At 56.0% G+C, this 25,904-nt stretch overlaps 1 protein-coding gene across 1 annotated transcript in view; it reads left to right on the plus strand.

Annotated features, from left to right (window-relative positions):
- The first annotated feature begins 10,776 nt into the window (after positions 1-10,776).
- EPHA8 (EPH receptor A8) overlaps positions 10,777-25,904 on the plus strand; it is a 74,500-nt gene continuing 59,372 nt past the window's right edge. Inside the window, exons 1-2 of the mRNA XM_074975916.1 lie at positions 10,777-10,833; positions 23,681-24,344. Of these exons, the coding sequence (XP_074832017.1) occupies positions 10,789-10,833; positions 23,681-24,344 (709 nt within the window). The 5' untranslated portion in view covers positions 10,777-10,788. The remainder of the gene's footprint in view (positions 10,834-23,680; positions 24,345-25,904) is intronic.

Below are 25,904 nucleotides of genomic sequence, written 5' to 3' on the forward strand. Positions count from 1 at the left end.
TGCTTTGACGATGCTACGGTCAGTTTTAGCATTTAGGAACAGGGCAAATAACAGATTTTCTTTATGTAGCTCATTTGAGATGAATGAATAGCGAGAAAAGGACTTGTGAATATTTGGAAGACAAACTGAATTGGCTTCGATAAAATTTACAAACTTTTTTTTTCTATGACTGCTTGCAGGAATGTTTTTTGTTTTGTTTTGTTTTATTTTGTTGTTTTCTCTTTACAAGCATGTCGGTGGAAAGCAAAGATTTGTGCATGCGTATGCAGATGCAAAAAGGTTCATGCACTCATGTCCCATTACAGCATCTTGAAAGCTCTTTAATTTCTTTTCTCCTGTTCAGAGTATTTTTAGAGCTGGTTCAAAATTGAAAACAAATGCATACAAAAATGTTGGAGTTTTTTTCATCTTGCAGGATGCAAAGTGGACCTAGTGTTCGAGATGTTTTTTCACAAGTTTTGTTTTTATCAAAATAGTTATTAAAATTTTCTTGTGTACTGAAAAATCAATTTTTGTAAATGACAAATGTGGCTAAGTATTTTGATAAACATTAAAATGTATAATGAGAAATGTAAATAGAAATCAAACTCACAGACAAATTAAACTGTGTTCTGTTTCATTGGTTATCAAAATTCCAGTTTTCAATATAAGTGAAAAAATGTTTAACTATTTTGATAATGAATTCAATAACCTTTCACATTTTTTTAAATTATCTGAATGTTTTTGCAAAAAAAATCCTAAAAATTAACTGTTTGCTATTTTTCACAAAAAAGTCTTTTAAAATATTCTTTTTCAGCAGCAAAAATCCTTTTCCTTGAAAAAATTTCAACTAGCTCTAAAATGTCCAACCTAGAGGTAGAAACTCCCTCTCCCCCACACCCACACCTTGCATGGGTTGACCTTCGTAGGGTGACCAGTCAGATTGACTACAACCGAGCTCATTGCTTTTGGTGTAATCAAAGCAAAGAGGGGGCAAACCCCAAACAGATTGCATCGCATTCACTTGATATGTCCTTCACATGATTATGACTAACACACACATTCTGTGGAAAAAAAAAATCAGAATTTCTCAGTGAACAGTCTCCAAGCAGGGAGAAGTGAGGGAAGAGGAGGGAGCCTGCAGGGCGTGGGTGATCACAGGATACAGTAGCAGCGTGGTGTGTTGGTAAAGAAGTCAGATACCTTCCTAGGGTGCATCAGGCAAGGCGTTTCCAGTACAGAGAGAGAAGCATTAACGCCGTCATTCCAGGCACTGATAAAACTCCCTATGGAACACTGCGCGCAGTTCCACTCACTCACCTGCTTCCCCAGGGACCCTGGGCTCCCTTGGCCGGGGAACCGCCCCTCTCTTTTATCCATGGAACTCGTGAGCCTGTGGCCCCCCAGGGTGGTGGTCTCAGGGACTCTCCTGTGTTCATATTCCCTGGGAGCTAGGTCACAGCATTGCTGCATATGGCCACCCCTGCACCTGGAGTACCCCCTGGGTTACAGCACTTGGGGGCCCTGAAGCAAAGACTGCTGAGCCGCAGGTTCAGCTGCTGATAAAAGTGTAACGTGATTTTTGTTTTCCCTAAGATAAATAGTTTAGCTTAAACATACAGGGCCGAATTCCCCTCAGTGAGAAAATTCCCATTGGCATCAGTGGAGGCTGCATTGCCTTGCGCCAGTGCTGAATTTGGCTCGCAACCTCCACAGCTCTAGACTACAGAAAGAACTACTGCAGGAAGCTAGAGCAGATTTAAAAGGCCAGGGCCTCAGGGTATGGGTTCAGGGCAGTAATAGAGGGAGGGCTGAGATACCCATGTGTATACGCAGCTAGTAGCGAAAAGCTTCATGGGAAGTTACTGAGAACAGCCTATTGGGGTTGGTCGTGGGCAAGAGCTGTGGACACTGTGAATTGTGTTTGAAAGTGTTGAATGTGCAATGAGAAAGGAGCTGCAGCTCTAAGAAACTTTGCTGTGGGGTGCATCCGTAGTAGGGACCTGCCTAGTGAGACAGCCTGGAAGCATGCAGGATTGTCCCTCTAATGGGGATCTGGGCAAAAGGATCGTACAGGCATCACCCCCCCACCAAAAATGGAGCCACAGGAACACTGAACAGCTGTAGTCCTGAAGGGCCTATGCCTAGCACAGCAGTGACGTCTGAAACATGAGGCACAAACTTAAATTGCAGCCCAGTGCCCTGGCTCTGAAAACATGGACGCAAAGTGGCCACAGAGTTTGTCTCCAAGTGAATTCCAGGCATCAGCAAGTCCAAACAAAGCCACCAGGAGCCCCAGGGCTCCCCTGGAAATTAGGCAGCAGGACCTATATCCTCAGAGTTATGTAGGTGCCTGACTCCTTTTGATTCTGGTGAGCGTTAGGTGCCTGAAGATGTGTGACAGTCTGGGCCCAGATGTTTTAGACTTGGAACCACCACAGATCATTCGCCGCCTTTAACTTCGGTGGTTCAGTGCAGTGCTCCAAAATCCAGGGGAGAGAGCAGCACAGCACAGCACAGCCTGCACGTCCTGTATTGCTGCTAGAAAGGAGAGGAGACATGGAGGCTGCTCTGGGGCTGACCTGACTGAGGACCCAGAGGTTGCTGCGCTGAGGTGGGCATTCCCCAAGCAGCCCTAGGGAGTGATGAGCCCCCGTCCCAGGGGAGGTAGGCGCCTTTGAAAACCTGCGTCTCTGGGTGGTTTGGGATCAGCCAGCAAGAGGTTTTGTTAAAGGAATTCAAGGGAACCCTAGGCGAGCAGCCCTGCAGCACCTTAAACCCTAACCGTTTTCTCGATTGGGTAATGAGCTTCTGAGGGTCAGACCCACCTCCTCCGATTATAGAGCAGAACCTGTTGGTTCCAGAGCCTCTCTGAAACTTGGCCAGGCAGAGCACCTGTGCGCTGAGGTACTGCCAGTCGGTAACGTGAGGGTCTAGGGGAGGAGGAGGTTTCCCACAGGAGGAACCGTCTCTCTGGCAGTTTGTCGTGTGTGGGCTGCACCGGAGGCTGAGATTTGTGGATGGCTGAAAGGGAGGCTCCGGCTTGGAGGAAAATCAATACTCGATTCCCCCGCACTGCGCAACCAGGGCGGATGGAAAACGGAGTGGGCATGGGCCCAATCCTGAAGATACTCACGGGGGAGCCTCCACAGCTGAGTGACCCTGGTGGCACTACCCAGGCAGAGGGAAGCCTTGAGATCTGGTGCCAGCGGGTGGTGCTGGACAGTAACACTGGACTCCAAAGAAAGAGGACTCTGTGCAAGCAGCGTTCCCGGTCCCACCTCATCCGGTGGCTCCCCTCACCGTGGGAGGAGGGAAGGGAGACTGAGCAGATTGTGGTGGAAATAACACTCACACTCTCTCATCTCCTGTCTGCGCCTCCCCTCACTCCCTCGTTGGCCTGAACTCTCGGTCTGGCGCTCCTCCCACAGCGTGGGCAGCACGAGGGGCACCGCCCGGCTGCTCAGCTCCTCGTTGCCCCCTCACCGGGGCAGTCCCTGCGCCCGTCTTTCAAAGGTGCAGGATGCAGCAATCTGGATCGGGAGCCTTCCCTGGGGAAGAATGGGGGATTCACGCCCCGCTCCTGCCAGCCGCTTCCTCCCTGGGGCCTCTATCTGTACACATTAGCTCCACAGCCTCCCTCTCACATACCCCTTCCCACCCTCTGCCTCTGCTTCCTGGGGCTCAGCTTTACGGAGCTGGCGAGGTCGGAAGCAGCTGAACTCTCCGGAGCCATGGGAGAGGACAGGCGTGGGACTGAGAGAGCTGGTGCCGTGGGGGGCAGAGGGGTCACTCGACGGGGAGAGGACATGGCTAGTGTCAGTGGGAGGGGGCTGTGCATGAGGAAGGAGGACAGGTGAGTGGAGGCAACAGCTTTGAGCTGTGGGAGCGTGGCCCTGGGCGGCCTCCAGAGGCTGCGCGGTTGCAGAGAGCCATAGTCACAGTCCAGGAGAGGGGTTCGTAAAGCCTCACCCCGGCCGGGTCACAGCAGCAGGAATCAAGTCTGGGCCCCCTGGATCTAAGCAGAGGGGACTCAGCTGTCTGAGTTTGAAGCCAGCGCAAGTAGTGCTGCTTGTAGTGGGCTGGTCCATCTCTAAACTGGACCCCATGGCTGTGAGAGAGGGATGGCGCTGATGGGGGTGACCCGCTGTTCCTCTTTCATTAGTCTCCTGGTTAAAAGTAAAACTTCCAGTCCCCAGGGCCCGTGTTCCTCCCAGCAGTGCTGTGGCTGCTGAGGACGAGACCCAGCTTTTCCGAGTGGCTGAGGAGCTGCACTTCCGTTTCAGGCAGCAGTGGTTTAGCACCTGTCTGGGTCAAGCCTGTGACCAGCCCAGGTCCCTGATGCAGACACGTGATCCACCACAAAATCATGGGTAGCAAACAACCTGCAGCTATTTCCGTGCTGTTCCTGGGCAGGACAAGGGCTGTATTCCAGTGGTGCTAATGCTCAGAGTTTTGTCAGGTTCTCAGGATTTGATTTGATATTGTCTCAGACCCTGGAGTCCCATGATTCTGTGAGGATTTCATCCCCCTGCCCCAGAACAGGTCCGTTTCCTGGCCTCCTTGTTGTGCAGAGAAGCATGAAGGGGCTTAATCCCCTCCCATCCCCCGAGACAGCAGACCAAGAAAAAGACCCGGAACGCCACTGCTGTTTCATGTCTCATGGGGTTTAAGCTAGTCTGAGAAGGTCTTGAGACCCCATTCGCGGTGCTGGGAGGCTTGGTGTCGGCTGCTCGGCTGATTCACTGGTCACATAGGTACCGGCTCTTGAAAATACTGCTTCAGTCTATGGGAAAAGCAGGTTTGCCTCCTGTGGGGGGCGTCCTTTCCCTGCCCGTTGCCCATAGGTTCCAGGGCTGGAGGAGCCCATTGTGGTCATTGAGTCCAGCTGTGATGAAGGCGAGATGAGGGGTGAGGGTTGTATTCCCCTGGTTAGGTTGCAAGTGTTTTCTACTGTCCTGCAGGAATCTGAGGTGGTGCCTCAGTTTCCCTGGGCACAGCATCAGTGCAGAGTGCTAAGAGGAGTTTCCATGTGATGACTTCTCACATGTAGGCAATGGTGTTCCCTGGCCTCTGTAACCCAGGCAACCAGGTGACACCTTCCTTCCTCCCGAAACAGGGCGAAGGCGGGAGGAGGGGCTTGATTGGTTTGAATTGGAACTGGGTTGCACAGTGGGGCAGTCTGGCCTGGCTAGGGAGAAGGGAAGGGGGACCAGGGCCCCAGCTCAGGACCTCCTCTGGGTCCCCTCTCCCCAAATAGATGGATGTTGCTGATGGCTTCTGGTGTCTCTGCTGACAAGTCAGTCCTTGTCACCTCATAACCTTCCTGTTCTCCCTGCTCAATGAGACTGCGGGTGGGGGACAGGGCCTGGGGTCACCCACGCTCTGGGACACCAGCTCTCTGGAGCTCCCCCATGGCAATACCTGCTGGAACAAGAGCAGGCGTTCCAGGGAAGCTTACCAGTGTGACTCTCAGAAGGCTGGGGGTGGACGGGCTGAGAGCCTGATGCTGGCTTTCGGCTGCCGTTAAAACCCGCTGGTTTATTCATGGTGCTGCACTGAATCCAGCCATGGGGAGACCCTAGAGCGGGCGGGGGAGCTGGGAGCCGGGAGCCCTGCTTGGAGAGGGGTGCATAGTCCCACCGCTCTGCTCTTTGACTGGGTTAACAACCGAGAGGCTGAGAGCAGGTGTGTGGGGAAGACATGGCGAATAGTTTGATTAGCAATGCACGAGGTGTTCCGGGGCTGGAGCCTGGCTGGGAATCTTGGGAAGCCTTTGAAGTTTGTATGATGAAGAAGAAGAAAGCCCAGGGGGACAGGACTGCTTCCGCTGACCCTAATTTCTAACCTGCTGCAGGCCTTGGTCCAATGAGAGGGATGGCTGCCTGGGAGGAAGAGGAGCTAATCTCTGGATCAAGGACTGCAGCAGGTTAGAAAGTAGCAAGGGATCTTGGTTCCCTGCTGCTCTCTGAAATGCCTAGAAAGATCTTGGGTGAAAAGGCCCCTCTTACGGGGCACCCAGCACGGCTTTGGTTGGTTTCTCTGTGTCTGCACTGTCACTGCTAGCTGGTGGTTTAGCCTAGCTCCCCTGCAGCGATGGGAGCCTCGTGCTAAGATCTTTTCCCAGTGAGAGCCCAGCAGCAAGGCCTGGTGGGAGGTGTTTTCTGTGCTTCCTTTGGAGTTTATTGCTGTGCCTTTTATTAACATCAGTGGCTGTTGTGTGGCTGTCTCCATGGTGAGAAACTTACTAGGCTGTTTCGTCTTCTCTTTTTCACATAGGAATTAATCCAGCTTCTTCATATGCTACCCGTAGGCAGCATGTCTCGTGGTTGGAGCAAGGGAATCCAAGCCAAAAGAGTGGGCCTCGGTCCTTAGCCAAGCCAATGTCTCTGGGGAAGTCTACTCAGGGGCCCCCACCTGTGAAGTAGTGTTCAGCCTGTTTACCCACTTGTCCAAACCACGGATTCAGTGCAAAATCTGATCACTATTACAATGACTAGTCAAGCCCATCATACTTCTGCAGACTGAGCCAATAGCAGCATGTCCTGCCGCCTGCCTGAGGGATTGTGAGCCTCGTTCATAAGCCATATGAACAGGGTATTTACTGCCACACGTGAGCACATCGTCTGGAGGCTGCATCTGTAGGGCCAGATGAGAGCTCCAGAGGCGTCCAACGTGCATGGGTTTTAGCAGCCTTCCACAGGTCACTTGCAGTCTTTGCTGACCAGGGAGCCCCGTTTCTGATTTCTGTGTGGCAGATCACCTCGCTGGCAGCAACCTCCCTGCTGCCTGACCAGCCAGTGGTGCGACCTGTGTGTGTCTAGGGGCACAGGTAACATACTGCAGCATCAGAGCAGAAAATCCTGTGGGCCGAGCCCCCTGCTGGGCAAATTACCGAGGGCAAATAGGCAGAAAATCTTCACATTTAAACTAAGAAATAAAAGTGGCTCTGAGCTTTTGGAGGTAATTACTGTGCGAGGGCAAGTCGGCTCGCTGGCAGTCTGGACAGCACCTCGCCGGGCGGCACAGGGCCCTGTCCTGCTGCGGAGCCAAGGGAGTCGCATTAGAAACCTGGGAAGTTCTTTCCAAGTGTTCTGCTAAGGTTAATAGATGGCTCCAGAGCAGATGCTCTGCTGTCAGGAGTGTGATGCCCGGGCCTTGCCCGGGCCTTACCCAGGCAGCTCAGCTCCGCTCCCTGCCTCTGCCACTTGCCCCCGGTTGGACTAGTAAGTGAAAGGGGCACTGTTCTGCCCGTTGCACGGTGCCCGCCCTTACTTGCACTGAATGCCCTGCTTGCTGCAGTCTCCCCCCTGGCCCTGAGGGAGCACGGCAGAGGTAGTCTCAGCAGTGGTATATATTGTTTGTATTCCAGTTCCTTCAGCCCCCAGCCAGGATCAGGCCTGGCTGTGCTAGGTGCTGCACAGGTCTAGACTCCACATCGCTTGTGGTCCAGTTGAGCTGTTCCCATTAGGGCTGTGATTTTTCTACTCGGAAAGTGACCTGGCATGGCACATTCCACCGCTGCAGCGGGGCCTGATTCTGGTGTAGCTTTACTCTCTGCTAGGTGCCGATAGCCCGTGGGCAGAGAGGAGAGAACGATCAGGGTGCAGCTTTCTGATGTCTTCGGCAGGGGCCCAGGCTCCTCGCTTCTGCACCTGCGGTTGCTGGCTGAGATTTTGAGCTGCCCCTGCACAGCCACGCAGCTGGGGTGGTCGCCTGGATCTGGCACTCTGGCTGATGTGCCTCAGGGCCATGCCGGCTCCATTAGCACCAGAGACTCTGGTTTGCCCCCTTGCTGATGGCTGGTAACTGGAGTCCTGACGCCCAGGCCCTGCCCTGCCTATTCCCTTGAGGCCCTGCCTCTCCTCTGCCTCTTTCTCCAGCTCCCACTCCCTTTTCCACCTCCTCAGCCAGTGCCCCACCCCTGCTACTTCCGTCTCCCAAAGGCACCACCCCTGTGGCCTGCTCTCCTCCTACTCGCTTGCCAGGTTGTCGCCCTCTGCTACCCGGCCCCCAGCCGGGTTCCTTCTGCTCTGGGGCAGGAGCTGCTGCAGCCTGACGAGGAGCCTGCCTGCATGGTAGATGGTGGCTGTCTCTGAGCAGGGGCTGGCTTCTCTCCTGCCCTCTGCGATGCTGGTGTCCAGTGAGTGCATCTGACTGGGCACTGCCAGGTCCCCTTTTCTAGATGGAATGCGGGCAGCCAGCACCCCTCGCTGCTGCCCCGACACAGAAGCTGTAAACTGGCCTTGGTGGGTAACACACGGAGGGGTGGCAGCTGCCCAGGGTCTGGGCCCCATCCCACTGGGCAGAGGGCATCAGTTTCTGGCTGGCTCCTGTGCCTTCCTCATTGCCAGAGCAAGCTGGAGGCAGCAGTGTTTTGCCCATGGGCTCGCCGCACATGGCCGGGTGTCGGTGCCAGCTGGGCATTCCCCGCTCCTACGGGCAGGCTCCAGCGTCGCCTGTCACGCAGCCAGCGGACAGGGCTGTGGAGCTGGTGGTGGGCAGTGCAGGGGTGCAGGGCTGTGCCAGGCAGGGTCTGCAGCCCGGTGCTGGCCAAGCACATGGAGCTTTGGCAGGTGTGGCTACAAGCTTGCCAGGTAGCTCAAGCCAGTGGCCAAGCTGGGGAGGGCAGGTGGGAGGCTGGATTGCTGCTCAGTTGGCGCAATGGAAGGTGAGTTTGACCTGCTCCTGATCCTAGGCCGAGTGGCTCCAGGAATCCGCCATCTCCTCTTTCCCATACAGGCTGTATGGACTGAAGCATCCAGGGAGTGTTCCTGGGGCAGGAGGGCACTTCCCGCAGCCACCGCACCTTGGGCCAAGGCCAAGCAGTTGCTGAGCCGCTGGGCACATCCCTATGGGGCTAGTGGGAGCCGAGCATATGAGCCTGCAGCTGTCGGGCGGCTCCCTTCACCGCAGTCCCCCAGAGACTCTGAACAGGCTCATAAAGATGCTCCAGAGCACGTTTAAAGGCGTGTCCCTTCCCTGCCTTAAGCAGGTTTCATCTCCCTGGGTTGGCTTGTCTGGCCTCCTGCTCAGGCTGGGCTGGCAAGAGCAGGCCTTTGCAAGGGGTGGTTGCTGGTACCTCTCTTGCAGCTGCTTCCCTGCAGTGTGTTCTGGGGAGCTCTAGCTCGTGGGACACTAGCAGAGGTGTGTCAGGGCTGGGGGTGGGGCTGCTTTGGGCTGCACAGCCGGGTAGTGTTTGGTCTCCAAGCCTCAAGCCCCCATCATGCCCTGCATGGAGTGAGTAGAACAGACTCAGCTGAGTCCCCGTAAGACACTGAGGTGCTTCTGGCCTGGCCGGGTGAGTGCTGTGCTGACCTGGAGCAGGCTCAGGAGAACATGGCAATCCTGCTGTCCTCTCCCACCCCCTGTAGTGCTGGGGGGCTGAGATGAGGAGCTCGTGGGTCCTTGTGCAGAGGATCCCGACCTGCGGCCATCTGCAGAGCACGGCTGAGCGCATAGACCTGTGTTAGCGGGACAGCCTGGGAACTAGAGCCTTGGCCCTCCCCAGCCCAGCCAGGGGCCTGCCCTGGGCCTGCTACATGACCCCCCAGGTGAGAAGGGTCCCTGCAGATTGGCCTATTGTCCTGGGGCCTCTCCCCGGGTCTGGTACCAGAGTCACAGCCACAGACCCAAAGCACAGGACCCTCTGTAGAGGTTAACCAGATGCAAGGTGCATCCAAGGGGATCCAGCGTCCCCCCCCCACCCATCCAGTTTAATTGGTTAACTACTGAAACCTAATGCTTAGGTGGTTAACTAATTCAGTGGGATTTTAGATCCCTAGTGGGAGCACAGGGCTGGGTGGCGCGGGAGGGGCTGTGAAGCTGGGCGGGAGCGCAGGGCTGGGCGGCGTGGGAGGGGCTGTGAAGCTGGGCGGGAGCGCAGGGCTGGGCGGTGTGGGAGGGGCTGTGAAGCTGGGCGGGAGCGCAGGGCTGGGCGGTGTGGGAGGGGCTGTGAAGCTGGGCGGGAGCGCAGGGCTGGGCGGTGTGGGAGGGGCTGTGAAGCTGGGCGGGAGCGCAGGGCTGGGCGGCGCGGGAGGGGCTGTGAAGCTGGGCGGGAGCGCAGGGCTGGGCGGTGTGGGAGGGGCTGTGAAGCTGGGCGGGAGCGCAGGGCTGGGCGGAGTGGGAGGGGCTGTGAAGCTGGGCGGGAGCGCAGGGCTGGGCGGCGCGGGAGGGGCTGTGAAGCTGGGCGGGAGCGCAGGGCTGGGCGGTGTGGGAGGGGCTGTGAAGCTGGGCGGGAGCGCAGGGCTGGGCGGCGCGGGAGGGGCTGTGAAGCTGGGCGGGAGCACAGGGCTGGGCGGCGCGGGAGGGGCTGTGAAGCTGGGCGGGAGCGCAGGGCTGGGCGGAGTGGGAGGGGCTGTGAAGCTGGGCGGGAGCGCAGGGCTGGGTGGAGTGGGAGGGGCTGTGAAGCTGGGCGGGAGCGCAGGGCTGGGCGGTGTGGGAGGGGCTGTGAAGCTGGGCGGGAGCGCAGGGCTGGGCGGCGCGGGAGGGGCTGTGAAGCTGGGCGGGAGCGCAGGGCTGGGCGGCGCGGGAGGGGCTGTGAAGCTGGGCGGGAGCGCAGGGCTGGGCGGTGTGGGAGGGGCTGTGAAGCTGGGCGGGAGCGCAGGGCTGGGCGGCGCGGGAGGGGCTGTGAAGCTGGGCGGGAGCGCAGGGCTGGGCGGCGCGGGAGGGGCTGTGAAGCTGGGCGGGAGCGCAGGGCTGGGCGGTTTGGGTCGGGCTGTGCTGTTTTCAGACTGCTCATGAAAGAGAAGCAGTTTTCTAAAGTATTTTTTCCTCCTGGGTTTTCTAGTGAACTTACTGGACACAGCGATGATCCCCGGAGACTGGGGCTGGCTGACCTATCCGTCACATGGGGTAAGTCTTGGACTATCAGGGCACCCAAAAACTGGGGCCTGGGGCCCTTCTGGGCAGCTCTGGCGTGAAAGGAACGGAGACGGCCTTGCCTTCCTGTTGCACATACAGGCCCTGCAGCTGAGCTTGGTGGAGTGCGCCTGATGGTTGGTAACAGTGCAGTTGCCCTGGGAAATTGCCTTGGCATGGGTGGTTGTGCTGGGGAGGTGTCTCCTTAGGAGCTGGTGTCTCCTTTGGTGGTTGTCTACCGCAGCACACGAGGCTGGAGTTTTGTGGCCATCTCTCGCCAGCCTCACAGTTGGCGCTAGTGGCACAGCGGGGTTATTGTATGGCAGAAAATCGGCACTGTTAAAAGTCAGCCATATCAGAGACTGCAGCTGGCAACACACCCGCTGTAGCCGTGAGCCACCGATTTTCTGCCGACAGCCGGGAACAGCACAGCCTGCTGCCATCACATGCACCAGCAAGCACGCCATGCAGACTGGCCTAACTTCAGACACACCGACGGCCCTGCAAATATTGCAGCCCTCCCCTCCTGCCTCACATGCCTGCATGCACTCCCCCTACTCCGCTCTCTCTCGCGCACGCGCACACACACACAGAGCACCCCAGGTTTGACTTATCTCACCTCTAGACAACACTGCCGACAGCACACGCCTTTGTAGCGGGTGCAGCATGGAGTGAAGTACCAGCCAACACCGGGTCCTTGCCCAGTTGCTTCTTGGCTGGAATTGGCAGCCTATCTGCCCCTCTCCTCAGTGGCTGCGCCCTGAAATCCACCCCCCACCTGCTGGTGTTACACTGGGCAGTGCAACAGGCCAGTGCCAGGCCAGAGTTAGAAGGTGGAAATGGGCCTGGGAGAGTGCCCGGCTCTCACAAGGTGCTGTCTCCGTTGGGCGTATCGAGCCCTCCCTGACACTGAACAGCACCTTCCTGTGCCAGACGTGGGCTCAGGCCCGCATCAGCCTGTGACCAGGGATCAGTGCCTGCTACAGGGGTGCCTGCCTGCAGGTCAGGGAGGGACTGTTCCGTCTGGAACAAGGAAGATGCCATCAGCCGTTCCCCACAAATCTGCTTCTGTACAGTGGTCATGGTGGTGTTGGTGTCTGCTCTGACGCTTGTGCTCATCCGACCTGAGAACAAAACGAAGCCCACTGTGACTTCCAAGGCTGAGCCCAGTGGAGCAGGACAGTTTGGACCTAGTTGAGTGGGTGGGCGCTGAGTGGCCAGCTCGAAAGTGCCGATTTTTAACTTCTCTTTCTCTTCTCCTCTCTAAACTAAATGACCCTCACCTTCCCGATTCCTTCTCCCAGAGGAATTGCTCCAAGCCTCTGATCTGCTTCTGGAGTTTCCTCTCTCTGCTCCAGCCGTTTGGCAAGGGGTGATCAGAATGGTGAAGCCTCTTTAAAATGCTAGTGGTGGTGGTTGCTGTTTAAAATATTATCGAATAGGTTCATAAGTCCTCAGTTAGACCTCAACTGGAGTATAGTGTGCAGATTGTGTCCACCACATTTCAAGGAAGATTGGAGAAAGTCCAGAGAAGAGCGACAAGGATGATTCAAGGTCTAGAGAACGTGAGCTGTGAGGAAAGACTGAAAGAACTGGGCTTGTTTAGTTTAGAAAAGAGAAGACTGAGAGGGTACATGGTAGCAGTTTGCGAGTGTTACAAGGTAGAGGGAGAAAAATTGTTCCCCTTGGCCTTTGAGGATCGGACAAGGAGCAATGGACTTAAATTGCAGCAAGGGAGGTTTAGGTTGGACATTTGGAAAACTTCCTAACTGCCAGGGTGTTTAAACACTAGAATAAATTGCCTAGAGAGGTTGTGAAATCGCTATCATTGAAGATATTTGAAAGCAGGTTAGATAAATATCCAACAGGGATGATCTAGGTGGTGCCTGCTCCTGCCATGAGGGCAGGGGACTGGAGCTGATGACCTCTCAAGGTCCCTTGCCATTTAGGATTCTGCTATTCTAATCTGGGTCAGCTGGCAGTTGTTTTTTAAAGTACTTTTTAAACCACCTCGTTTCTGAACACTGAGGCTTTTCCCTGACTTCCCAGGAAGAGGCTGCGTGGGGGTGAGCTGCAGTTGGCCAGCTTCCAGGAGAACCAGGGAAATCGGGGTTTGTGGAAACCAGCCTTCACTTTTCTTTCCTCTTGAAGATTGTCGTGGTGTCCGGGCAGGAAACCTGGGTTTCCCCATCACAGCTCTCTGCCAGCAGTGCCTTCCTCTAGGCCTGGATGGGCCGGCAAGAGCCCAGTATATGTTACCAGGTGGACAGCTGTGAACTGAGAGGCTAATAGGTGTATTTCCAAGAGGCCACTAGCTGGCTGTAGATGGTGAAACCTTTTGGTCTTCATGGCCCTAGGCTAGATTAGGACTGGCATCCTCAAGGGACCCCCTTCCTGGTGAGATGAGACCCTGGTGGGAAGTGCTGGTGTATTGCTCTGACCAGGGCCTTACAGAGGGTCTGGGCCCAGAAGCACAACCCGGCCTCCTGAGTGTGCTGATGTCACCCACACACCTGGGTGTGGTTCACTGTCCCCTGGAGTGGCACCGAGACCACTCAGAATGAGTCTCCTCTACAGCAGTAGCTGAGCACCAGCTGGCTCCTGCACTGAGCTCTAGAGGTCCCGGGTTCGAGTCCGACTGTGGGTGGTTACGCTGTGCCCCTTTGGCCCCAGCGCAGCACAGGCTGGGGGGAAGTACCAGGGTCTGGTCTGATGTTTCCTCCGGGTGATTAACGGATGTGTAATTGGCTGTAATAGCCATGCCAGGGCTTAATTACAGCAGCCATCAGCCTCCAGCTCAGTGACACATGCAGTGGGAGAAAGGGTCAGTGGGGGCAGCCCCGTCCCCGCAGGCTTCAGCTCCTCTCAATTAAAACTTCAAAGCGCAGTGGAGCGATTGGCAGCAGCTCTGTCCCTGGAACCCTTCCCTTCCTGCAGCTCATTAAACTCTGCTCAGCACCGCCACGAGTCCCACTTCCCCTTCTCCACTGCCCAGCACCAGCCCTCGCGACAAACGCCCTGGTGCCCTCTTGCCTGCACCCACTGGGCCCCTGAGCCTTGGCCTCGGAGACAGCCCGATCGGCTCGCCTGCAGATTGCTTTTCCACTGCCTAATTAAAGCACTGATGGGATAAGTCAGCACATTATTAATAATTATTGTGTCTTCTCCTTTGATTTACAAAATCAAACAGGAAATGGTTTGGGTCGGACTCCGAGTGTCTGAAGAGGTGGGAGGGTCCCTGCCATGCTTATTACAACAGGAGGCTGGTGTGCTGACGGTGCAGCCCGCCCCACTTCTTGGGATGTCCCCCGCACCCCCACGGGGACCGCGGCCAGCTGGTACTCCAGCCTCCTCCCTGCTGAGTCCCCGGGCTGGAAAGGACCCCGCTACTTGTGTGGATGGGACAGCACAGAGGAGCCCATGTCAGAGGTGTGTGACTAAGCAATGGATGTGTCCAGTGGGCTAAGCACATCCAGGAGTCGGAGCCCAGACCTCAGCCTCTCTCCACGGGTGAAGGTAGGGCCACCCTTCCTCATGGCCAGTGTGTGTAACTCTGTCCGTCGCCAACGGCTGGCCAGGCCGCTTTCACCCCCCGGCCGAGGACCCACCCCGGCTCATGGCCACGCCTCTGGCTGCATGCAGGGCAGGCTCACCACATGTGGACACAGATGTGATGGCTCTTGGCTCGGGGAGGCGCTGGCCGCCAGCCTTTTATCTGTCTGGGAGCAGACCCAAGGGCAGTGGTGTGAGCTGGGGGTACCTAGTCTTGGGCAAGCTGCTCACCCTCTTGACTCATCTCTCCCCTCTGCACAATGGGGCTGTAATGCCGGTCTGCCCTGGGGGGGGGGGCGGTTTATACTCACAGACTGACAAGTGCTGTGAGACCTGGTTAAGTGCCAGGGTTATTGTCACTGCTTCTTAGTGAGGGTCCTGGCAACTGCGAATGCAGATGCTTTGAGATCTGGTGCATTGGTAGGTGGGCGGGCGGGCTGGCTCGGTAGCTGTCCATTGCCTGCAGCGTGTTGCTCTGGAGGCATCGCTGCTGTTTCCCTGGCAGGTGGCAGGCTCCGGGCTGTCTGTCGCTCCGTTTTAGCCATGCAGCTGTGAGTGGAAAAGAGGATGCGCAGAGAAGATTCCGCTCCCGGACACCTCTGCCTGCTCTGCTGCCGGCTCTCTCCCCCACTCCCCAAAAGGAGCTGCTTCTGTGTGCCCTGAATGCAGACGATGAACATAAAACCCCAAAGCAGCTTCTCGGTGCTCTGGAATATTCAAAAACCATCCAGGGGAATTTCACCCAATTTGCCTGACCAGCCAACAGAGCTGCACGCCCCAGGAGGCACTGCCTGCGGCGTTCATGTGGTACTAATGGAAGTTTCTTGCTGTGGAAGCACCAGCAGGGTGGCTGGGGGCTGGTCTTGAGCCATGGAGCAGTCAGAGCATAGGCAGCAGGATTGCCTGGCTCACTGTCCTGCTAAAAACCTTTCCCCCTTCTGGTGCTAGGCCTGGGCCTCTGTCCCAAGACTGCTGCCAGGAAAGCCAATAAACCCACCCAGCAGACAGCCAGTCAATGGCAATAGGTCTTGGGTTCGAGCCAGCCAGGCTGGCTCTTCCTGCAAGGCCTTTGTACCATCACACGAGTGGCAAGGAGCTCCCCGAAGGCTTGGCCTGCTCACAGCTCCAGGAGGCCTGGACATGGAAGGGGGGTGCTTTGCTGCAGACAGCAGTGCTCTTTGTCAGACAGGACCTCCATCTGCACTATAGGTAGCTGGCTAGCACGGAGTGTGGGGCTGGGGGTCCTGCCCTCTGGTGGAGACGTCCGAGCCAGGGATCTGCCTTTGGCCTTGGGCGACTGCATTCAGGAGCATGGTGCAGGGGCAGGTAGACTTTTACCGCTGCCTGGGAGCCCCTGAGCCTGCTGTGAGATTTCTAGGGGTTTCTGTCTGCAGGAATATTGCCCCTTAGAATGGAATGTGGGCCAGGCCCCAGTGCACATAACGTTTCTTTAAAAATGAATCTGTCAGTGTGAGCAGAGCCTTAAACATAAAGACTGCAGTAAGTCACAAGCTGGTCTCCCTCTGCGAGGGGCACTTCCTATAGCTAAATCCCCCCTGGGCCTGACCCAGCATGGCTGTCTGTAGGGTCTTATGTAGATGCTCGTCACTGCTGGCAGTTAGGGCTCAGGGTTGTTAACTGCCAGACAGATCCCTCATTAGCCATCGCAGTGCCTGACTGTGGGGGATTGTCACTAGTAAACCCCATTTGGTGCTTTATTGCTACAATCACAGGGGCGTCCCTCTTCCACTACGCCAGTGGTTCCTCACCTGGGGTGCATGCACCCCCTGGGGATATGTGATGCCCTTTCCAGGGGTGCGAGATGTGCCAGGTTTTTTTTGGAAGGTAAATGAGTGGTTGTGTTTGAATTCAGTCAGATGCTAACTGTTAGCGTGTCTGTTACAATTGACTTCCGGAAGGAAACAGGGCAGCATCTCTGGGTAGTATTTGTGTATTTTGTGTGCCTACTGTACTATTAGCTGTGGTGAGTAGTAACAAAACTATTTTACATATATATAACAAGCATTTAAAAGTGTATAGGCTCCCCTCCGTCTCCATTTTTGATGTGGGGCGAGGACGTATTTGAGAACCGAAGGGGCGCAGGCTGCAGTAAAGGTTAAGAAAGATTGGGCCAGACAGTGCTAGGCAGCTCCGGGGAAGGCATCACATTGCAGCACCCGGCGCAGGAAAGCTCCGGAGATTGCTGGGGGCACCGGCAGCTCTACCAGGCTGGGTGAGACCAGCAGCCAAAGGCTCTGTGTCTGTGCCCTGGGGGTGTGATCCAGGACTGGGTATGTCTGGGGGCCCTAGCTTGGCACAGCCAATGCGTGGGAACTGTTGCGGGAAATGACAGGGTTGAGCCCCTTTCCTGGAGCCCAGCTTTCCTCCGGGTGTGCTCGTTCCTCTTGACTCTCCCCATTGCACTGTGCAGGCCCCAGGCGCTTTCGGAGGCCTGGTTCAGCTGCACAGCCCTCTGCTGTTTGCATTGTTTGCCTTTCAGAGTCTGCTCTTTCTTTGGGTAAAACTTGTTGACTTTAATTTAAACTCTTCAGTGAGCCCCTGGATGCAGATGGAATCGTGCCCCCTCCCCCGCCTCACACGGCCACGCTAATTATGATGTCCTCATTTTCGTCTCGCCGGGGGATCTTATCGCAAGGATGTGGGACGAGCCGAGCTTCGCTTAATAAAAGCCACTTCAAACCGGCAGCCGGGAGCAGGCTGAGCATACGGTGGAGAGGCCAGATGTACGCACAGCGCCCTCATTACTGAGCTGAGGCTTATCGCCTCTGTAGGCCCCCGCGCCAATCAGATCCGCCAGACCCCCGCCACGCCAGGGAAGGCAGCTAGCCCTGAGACTCTGCGTCCCAGGAACAGAGCAAAACCTGCAACGTTACAGAGCAGACAAATGCCTGGCCCAGGGGCTGTGTCTCTCCCCGCACCCCAGACAGGATCTGGTCCAATGCTCCCAAACTCTGCCTCAGCAGCAATTAGTATAGGAAGATCCTGGCTCTGGGCCCCTAGATCCCTCGTTCTTGGATCCTGGTGCTCGGTAGTGGATCCCTCCTGGATCAGGGTCGCAGGAGCACAGGGATCTAGTGAAACTACTGGTTTGACTGGCATCAATTCAGGCAGGAGACAAGCTGGATGTATAATACGACCTAAAATTCCCCCAGTAGCTCCTACTCCTTGGCTGTGCCAAGCTAGGGGCCCCAGACCTATCCAGTCCCGGATAATGCCCCCAGAGCACAGACACGGAGCACTTGGCTGCTGGTCTCAGCCAGCCTGGTAGAGCTGCCGCTGCCCCCAGCTCTGATGGGAGTCTGTTAGCTAGCAGCGCTGGCTGCTTAGTGGGAGAACTTACCAGGCGATCAGACACCAGAGTTGCTGTTTTGCCCTCCAGTCTCTAGGTGGATCAGAGTCTCCTAGCCCTCCTGTCTGTTACTCCCGACCTGCCTCCACTTCCCAAGGACAGCCTGAGTGTCAGACAAGAGAGCTCTGCTCAGGAGCTGTCAGACCCTGCACGGGGGGGAAGGCCATGGAAAGGGGGGCCAGGTCTGACCCCAGGTTGTGGCCTTACTGGGGCCAAGGGCAAAGTGCAAACAAAGAACATCTGAAAAGCAGGACTATCACCTGCAGATTTGACCTTGGGGTGAGGCCAGCAAGGGGACAGGCTGGGCAAATAACATCACCAGCAGCTTCCTGTGTAGTGACAGTCCACCTGAGTATGCCCCAGACAAGCTCAGCAGCTCTGCAGAGGGGTGTTGCCATCAGGCATGGGCAGTGGGGGATCCGGTGTGGTGCAGGCAGGGTGAATGTTTGCGGCCCAGACCCTCTTGGTGCCCACTGGGAAGGTGCATGGAGGGGATGCTGGTGGCACCAGGGACCTCCTGGGTCTGGTACACACAGTCCAAGAAGTGTGATGGCAGGGGCCAGGTGAAAGCTGGTGTCCTGCTGTCCATCAAAATCACAGCAAAACACACATGGTTGTTACAAGGAGCTGTGTTCCTTGGCTGACCGTGGTGTTCTTCAGGTCTCTGGCTAGGGACAGGTCACCAGGTTTGCTGTCTCACAAGGTGGGTTTCTCTAGCTGGCTGCTGGCACGTAAGTTAAGCATTGCACGTGTCACCATCAGCTCCACTCACCAGCATGGATGAGGTGCTAAGGGAGGGTGGTGAGACTGTCTCAGCTAGAAGAGGGTGAGGGAAGGCAAGCTGGGGTGGAGGGATGCCTCCCTGTGCAAAGGGGCTCGTCGAATGGTTTGTTGGGTGTATTTAGAGGCCGAGGAAGATCCCTGGCCGCCTCCTCTTAGTACAGACAGTTTGCTGTAGAAGTCAGAACTCGCCGGGGCGTGGTGCTCACTGCTCTGTCAGTGATGAGACTTGTTGGATGATGTGGGTCTGCCCCCCCCCCCCCCCCCCCCCGCACTGGATGTCCCGTTAACCCTACCCAGCTGGCTGGTGGGGGAGACTCCAGGACAGCCCCCAAAGACCCCACACTCAGATAAGGATTGAAGGTAGCAGGCTGGTTTAATAAAACCAAGGTGTGGTCATGGCTTCCCTGGACCAGGTGACAGTGGTTAGGTTACTGTGTGCCTGTTGCAATGGATGTGACTTATTGACATGGGTTTTGCCACTGCCCCCTTGGATGGACCAAGACAGCTCTTTGGGGGGCACTTGTACACAGAGGTGCCCATCACTCTGGGTGGATCAGTTTGTTGCCCTTGGATGTACCTAGATCCCCCTGTTATGTTACATTAGAGGTGGTGATTTGATCAGAACATCACTCTGCCATTTTAGACCCTGTTCTGTCTGGTGCTGTGCCTTGGTACCAAGGTGTTTCTTCCTGAGCTGTTGTGTTACAGCAACTCTGGGCTATGCTCCCAGCCTGGGCCCTTTTTGTGTTTGTAGCAGTAACCCTGTTAGCAAGCCTGCCTCCTGCTCACAGCTCATGCCTATTTCATAGAGCTGGAAGGGACCTTCAGAGGTCATCCAGTCCAGTCTCCTCCTCTCTTGGCAGGACCAACCACCATCCCTGGCATCTATTTGCTCCAACCCCTAAATGGCCTCTTTGAGGATTGAGCTCACAACCCTGGGTTTAAGCAGGCCAGCACTCAAACCACTGATCTATCCCTCCCCCTGTTAGCACAGGCTTGACCATTATGGCCTAGCTTTTAAGCCTCATAACAGGCCTGTGATAGATGAGTTTATGTTTCAGACCCTCATTTTACTATGTTTGCTTCAGGAGAAGGGAGGCTCGGGCAGGTAGGGGTGCAAACACCGGGTGAACTTTGGATGCGGTAAGTGCCCGCAGACAAGGGGTTAGTGGGGGAGTTGCATGTCGTCTTCAGTCTTTTTGTGTCAGTAGCAGCAGCCTGGTCTCTGTTGTGTGGTGGCAGGACCCCTCACTCGCTGACTGGGGCATTGGAGGGCTGGCACGGCATGTGGGGTTCCCCAGGCCCTACCCCCCATCTGCAGTCAGACATGACTCTCGCTCGGCAGGGAGAATGGGAGGGTTACTGGGACAGGGACACAGCATAGAACAGACTTGTCAGCACAGACACCAGAAGCCCTCAGCACCATCCGTCTTGGGGGGAGGGGCCCCGAGGGGGTCCCCGAGATGGGCCCCTCCTCTCTCCGTGGTCCTGTTTCCTGGGGAAAAAAGATGTTGCTTGGTTGCCTAGGTTACAAAGGTCATGGAGGCCCGTTGTGTATGCTGCCAAGTCATTGCACTGACCCTCCCCTCACCATTATGCACCGATGCCATGCCTAGGGAAACTGAGGCACCCACCTGGTTTTACTACAGGACAGTAGGGAGCACTTGCAACCTAACCAGGGGAACAAAATCCTCACATCCCACTTTGTCACAGGGGTTCTCGTCCATGTACAGTAATCCCTCGAAATGTGTGATTTTGAGTTGGCTGAAGTCGCGTTAACGCAAGTTAAGCACAACTCAAAATCCTCATCCCCCCCGGAGCCCTGGTTCACCCCCAACCCATATGGCTCCTGCCGACCTCCCACATGACTCTGACTCAAATCCACCCCCCGCCCCACAGCCCTAACTCACCTCAGCCTTAACCCCGCCATCCCCCTGCCATGGCCCTAACCCTCCGTCAGACATAAGCCTCCCCAACTGCCCCCCCAGCCCCAGGACTCGCCTTTCCAAAGGAGCTCCAGGTGCTCCTGCTGCTTACCTGGTTGCAGAAAAAAGCCCTCCACCCCCGCCGACTTACACGAGGGCGCGCGGGAACACAACCTCGCATAACTCGAGGGGCTGCCACACTCCTGCTGGAGGCAGAGATCATCAAGGCCCTAGACAGGTCATTCTCCACTGCCTCCGCGAATGACGCCATCGGTGTCTGATGCCGCAGGAAGGGCTGTAATCATGGACTGGCTTTGCTGCATTGTCCTCGGGAGCCAGCTCTCAATGGGATGTGGCAGTGGCGCCTGGGGGAAAAGGCCAGAGAGAAGATTGGGGTTCGGTTCTAATCGGAGGGTTCCTGGCACCCAGCCAGTTCTGGTTATACTGTGTCGCGGCCTTGTCTTCAGCTGCAGAGTTAACTGGACTTCCAGCCCTGTCCTGGCTTCTCTCCACAAACCCCTCACTCTGGGCCTCGGTCTGGGCTGTGCAGTGGTGTGCGCCACAGGGCTGTGGAAAGCCGTGGGCACGGGAGCACCATGCACTGCCTGCCCAGTGTGGACACGGCTGACACCCCCGCTGGGCAGCTGGACCGCAGCAGGTCAGTGCGCTCAGCACTTCCTGCGCCCTGTGCTGTGCTGGAGGGCGCATGAGCCTCCCTCAGCTCGGCTGCCCAGGCCAAGGCTGTGCTCGCCGGCTGCTGACCCATTCGTGTTACTTCGCAGCGTGGCCGCTGTTGCTGGGACTGGGCTAACTCGGGAGAGGTTTGCTGGAATGCAGGTGGTAAGTAACTCCTGCAGTTAGGACGGGGTGAGCATACTTTTGGCATTGCACCCCGCTTTTCGGCTCTGCTATGAGCCGTCCCCCCCACCTGTGGGAGGACCGCAGGAAGGGATGCAGGGGGGTGCTCAGGAGGTGGGTGGGATGCTGGGGAGGGGGATGCTGGGAGGCTCGAAGGGGTTCCCTGGAGGAGGAGGTGTGCTTGTGGGGGGGACCCCAGGAAGGTACCAAGAAGGGATCCCAGGAGATCACCTTATCAAGCTGGGAACTTGCTGGTTGCCCCACCGCTTGACTCAGGACCTGTGTGCATTGTGACTGGCCCAGCAGGGCGGGGTGGAGGGTGGGGTGGTGTTCCCTTGGTGATGAGCCGTGCGGGAGAAAGCAGAGGGGTGGCAGGAGCAATCATGCTTCACCCTCCCCTACAAAACTTGGCACCCCTCACTTTGCACACCCCCGAGTTATGACAAAGCCAGGCGTCCAGCTCTCAGACGCTTGTTTGTTCCGTTTCACTCCAAAGTTCCCCCCTGTGCTGAAGGTGGAATCTCTACCACTGGGGGATCCAGAGGCAGCACAAGGACTCTGATGGGGTTATGAACTTGGCAGGCCCCTGGCCCCACTGGCCACCGTGACTGCAGCTAATCAGTGATGGTAGCCCACGTATGCATCCCTTGGCTCATTTTCATCTCACTAGCCTGGGTACCAATAGCTGTGAAGGTGCACTGGCATGGACCTGAGTGTGCACCCAGACTGCCCGGTGAGCTTATTTTAGGACAGCTAGCCTACACCTCTTCACTGCTGCATTGCCTGTGCTGGGTAGACCCATAACTCCTCGGTAGACATACCCATTCTCCGTGGCCCTGCGCCACTGGGAGGGTTGGAAAGAGGTCCTAAAGAGCTGACACATGGCCTTTCTGAAGGCTATGCTGGACATATGGCTCACATGCCATCACATGTATGGGTGCTGGGGAAGCACAAGGTGCCTCGGTGCTACTGTGTAATTTAGGAGGTGATTTTTGTAATCATCCAGAAACTCAAAAGAATGAGAACAGCCAGACTGGGTCAAACCAAAGGTCCACCTGGCCCAGTGTCCTGTCTTCTGACAGAGGCTAATGCCAGATGCCCCAGAGAGAGTGTGCAGAATAGATAATCATCAAAGTGATTGCTCACCTGTCATCCATCCCGGGGGGCGGGGCTTCTGCTTGGTGCCACGGTGGCATGTGCTGGGACATTGGTGGGGCTGTGGAGCAGGATGGCAGAAGAACAGGGCTAGGCTGGGTGGATGGAGAGAAAGGGGAGGAGGAGAGGAGAAGGAGGTGGCAAAGCAGGAGACTCAGAGGAAGCCTGGACCAGAGCCCCATTAGTGTGAGGTTCAGAACAGTGCCCTGAACCAAGACCCTTGGGGTCAGAGCAGATGCCCAAAAAGCAGTATGGAAGGAGGAGCTGGGAGATTCCCCAGACCACCTCGCCAGGGCCAGCAGCGCTCTATGCAGCCACAGCGTTTGCTAGTCAGACACCAGCAGGACATCACGAGCTGCTCCCCAGTCTAGGGTCTTTACCACTCACGCCAAACACGTCTCAGAGAGGGAGGCTTGAGCAGGGATTATTATGGTGGATTTCGTGGAGCCCAAACCTTTGGTTTATGCCAGGACTTGGTTCCGCCTGGTGGCTCCAGCTGATTTCTGGAGCCCTCTCCAAAAATAGCAAACTTCAAGGTGCTCTTTTAGTTAGAGAGGAGAAAAGACAATGCAGGCGGTTGGCCAGAGGCCCTGTGGGCCCACTCCTGGTGCCAGGGGATGGAAGGAAGCTGATGCAGTGTGTTGGCAGGAGTTTGGTTAATTCATGCACCGACAAACTTTTCAGGCCTGGTATCACAGAACTCTGCAGTTAAGATAGTTTGTGCTGGAACCTGCATTGCTTGGTGTTTGTCATTCAACAGTCATCGCTGTACAAAGTGTGTCATCCAGTCCAGGAGCAGACGCAGAGACCGAGGGGATAATCCCACGCTGTTAGTAACAGCGCCTCCCTGCAGGGGACAGTTTGTGAGCATCCTAAAGCTGAGAGCTGCCCCCACCATGAACAGGGAGCGCGCCCAGGGGAATCGGAGTGGTTTTACCAACAATTTGCAGATATCAAAAGAGCCCAAGGAATAGGGGATTTTTCAAAAGTGCCTATGGGATTTGGAAGCACAAATCCCAGCAGCTCTGGGGGCTTGTGCAACTAAATCTCATTGGCCCACTGAGCCCCCCCCAAATTCACAGTCAGTTTTATTCACAGTAGATAATTGGACAGCTGCAGTCCTGAGCACTCTGTTAACGGGTGCCCATGGATGGCTGACATGCATGTTCATACTAACCTCTCCCCCTCTGTCCCGCAGTGGGATTCTATCAATGAAATGGATGAATTTTTCAGCCCTATCCACACCTACCAGGTGTGTAATGTCATGACCCCGAACCAGAACAATTGGCTGCGGACCAGTTGGGTCCAACGGGACGGTGCCCGTCGGGTTTACGCAGAGATCAAGTTCACCCTGCGGGACTGTAACAGTATGCCAGGGGTGCTGGGCACCTGCAAGGAGACCTTCAATCTCTACTACCTGGAGTCTGACCGGGACCTAGGTGCCAGCACCCGGGACAGCCAGTTTGTGAAGATCGACACCATTGCGGCTGACGAGAGCTTCACCGGTGCGGACCTGGGGGTCAGACGCCTGAAGCTCAACACCGAGGTGCGGGGCGTGGGACCCCTGAGCAAGCGGGGCTTTTACCTGGCCTTCCAGGACATAGGGGCCTGCATTGCCATCGTCTCTGTCCGGGTATATTACAAGAAGTGCCCCGCCACGGTCCGCAACCTGGCAGCCTTCTCCGAGGTGGTGACCGGGGCGGACTCCTCCTCCTTGGTGGAGGTGCGGGGCGAGTGTGTGGGGCACTCGGAGGAGAGAGACACCCCCAAAATGTATTGCAGTGCTGAGGGGGAATGGCTGGTGCCCATTGGGAAATGCGTGTGCAGTGCTGGCTACCAAGAGCAGAGGGATTCGTGTGTGGGTAAGTCTCTCTGTGCTACTGATTACCTCTTGAAGGGGAAGGAGGCTGGGATGCTAAGTACTCATTGCGGAGGAGGGCTGGGTACAACCATACCCACAGGTCAAAATGGGCCCTAGAACCTCCATGTTGCACATTGTGTTCTCACCACAGGAATGGTCTCAAGGATCCCAGTGGATCTTGGTGCGGCAGGAGTGGGGGATTTTATTTATTTTATCTGATCTTTTATTGACAAGTCGCCGTTGCCCTGCAGCGGCTGTAATCCAGACAGGGCAGAGGAACCCAATAGTGACCTTGGCCAGAAATTGGCTAACCAGGCATGAAACATGCTTGGCCAGTGGCTCCCTTTCCTCTCTGAGCTGCGAGTGAAGCAGCCATGCAAACGACAGTCTGTGAGCATGTTAGAAAGATGCGGGGGGGGGGTTATCCCCAGCACTGTGACTGGTAACCTTGGCCAGGAATCTGGCTTTGTAGAAAGCTATGACTTTATGCTGGCCATGTCCCTGGGACCTGCTCAATGCACAAGATCCAGGACTCCTGTGAGCGGTTCGCTGCCAGGGAGAAGAGCCCTTCCTCCCACACACCTAAGCACTGTGTTCATCACCTCTCTTTGACAGGGAGTGAACAGCAAAGCAAACAAAAGAGGCCTTGAGGTGCTTTAAACAAGGTTATCGCCTTGATCATGTTGCCATCCAGAGCTGCCACCACAGCCCCCAGGGCTGTAGAGGAGATTCCCCTGGTCCTCCCCCACATCAGGAAGAGGTTCAGCTGCTGACTGAATAAACTGTGATAAGGAAGCCTGGGGAGCAGGCTGTGCTGCTGGTCTGGGGCTGTGTGTGTGTGTAGAACTCTGTTGCTGGGCTCCCCGGGAGACCTCTCGGTGCAGATTTGTTTGCTGTTGATTTCTTTATGCCAGGTATTTAGAGGAGCAGAGCGCCAGCATATCAAACATGGGCCCGGCGCTTTATTTGAATTGAGGGGTGAGGTAAATGGTGCTGTTTTGACCTACAAGACTTGATGCAAGGTTAGAACTTTCCACAGCCAGAGCAGAAATGATCCAGGTTCTTCTGGGACCATTTTCTGCTGGGAAGTCAACTTGGAGTTGGGAGAACAGGCAGAATAAGAGCTAACTTCTTAAAGTCCACCTCTCCCAGTGTCTTTGATTGTAATGTCATCCGGGGATACATGTGATTGTCGGCTTAACCCGAGTTGGGTGTTTGGGAGGACTTCTTTCTGCTGGTGGAGGGTTCCTGTTGGCACATTGTGGATAAAGCTGTAGGGGTGGGACAGGCAGAAGATCACCTTTGACTAGGTAATTTGTAACTAGCCCTACTGTCCTTATTGGAAATCTGTTGCACAAATCCAGTGCTGGTTCCTCCACCCTGAGTGCCAGGGTCCCAAGACAGATCACAGTCAGGCAGTAGCAGTAACCAGTTGTTATTTTTCTTGGCAGAGCAAAGAGATTGGAGTCTCCCCTTAAATCTGCAGTGCTATGAGCCTGTCTCCTACTGCTCCTGCCTTGTGATACTTCACCACTGCATAGACTGATCGAACAGATGGCTG

The sequence above is a fragment of the Carettochelys insculpta genome, chromosome 23 (genome assembly GCF_033958435.1).
Source record: "Carettochelys insculpta isolate YL-2023 chromosome 23, ASM3395843v1, whole genome shotgun sequence".
NCBI lineage: Eukaryota > Metazoa > Chordata > Testudines > Carettochelyidae > Carettochelys > Carettochelys insculpta.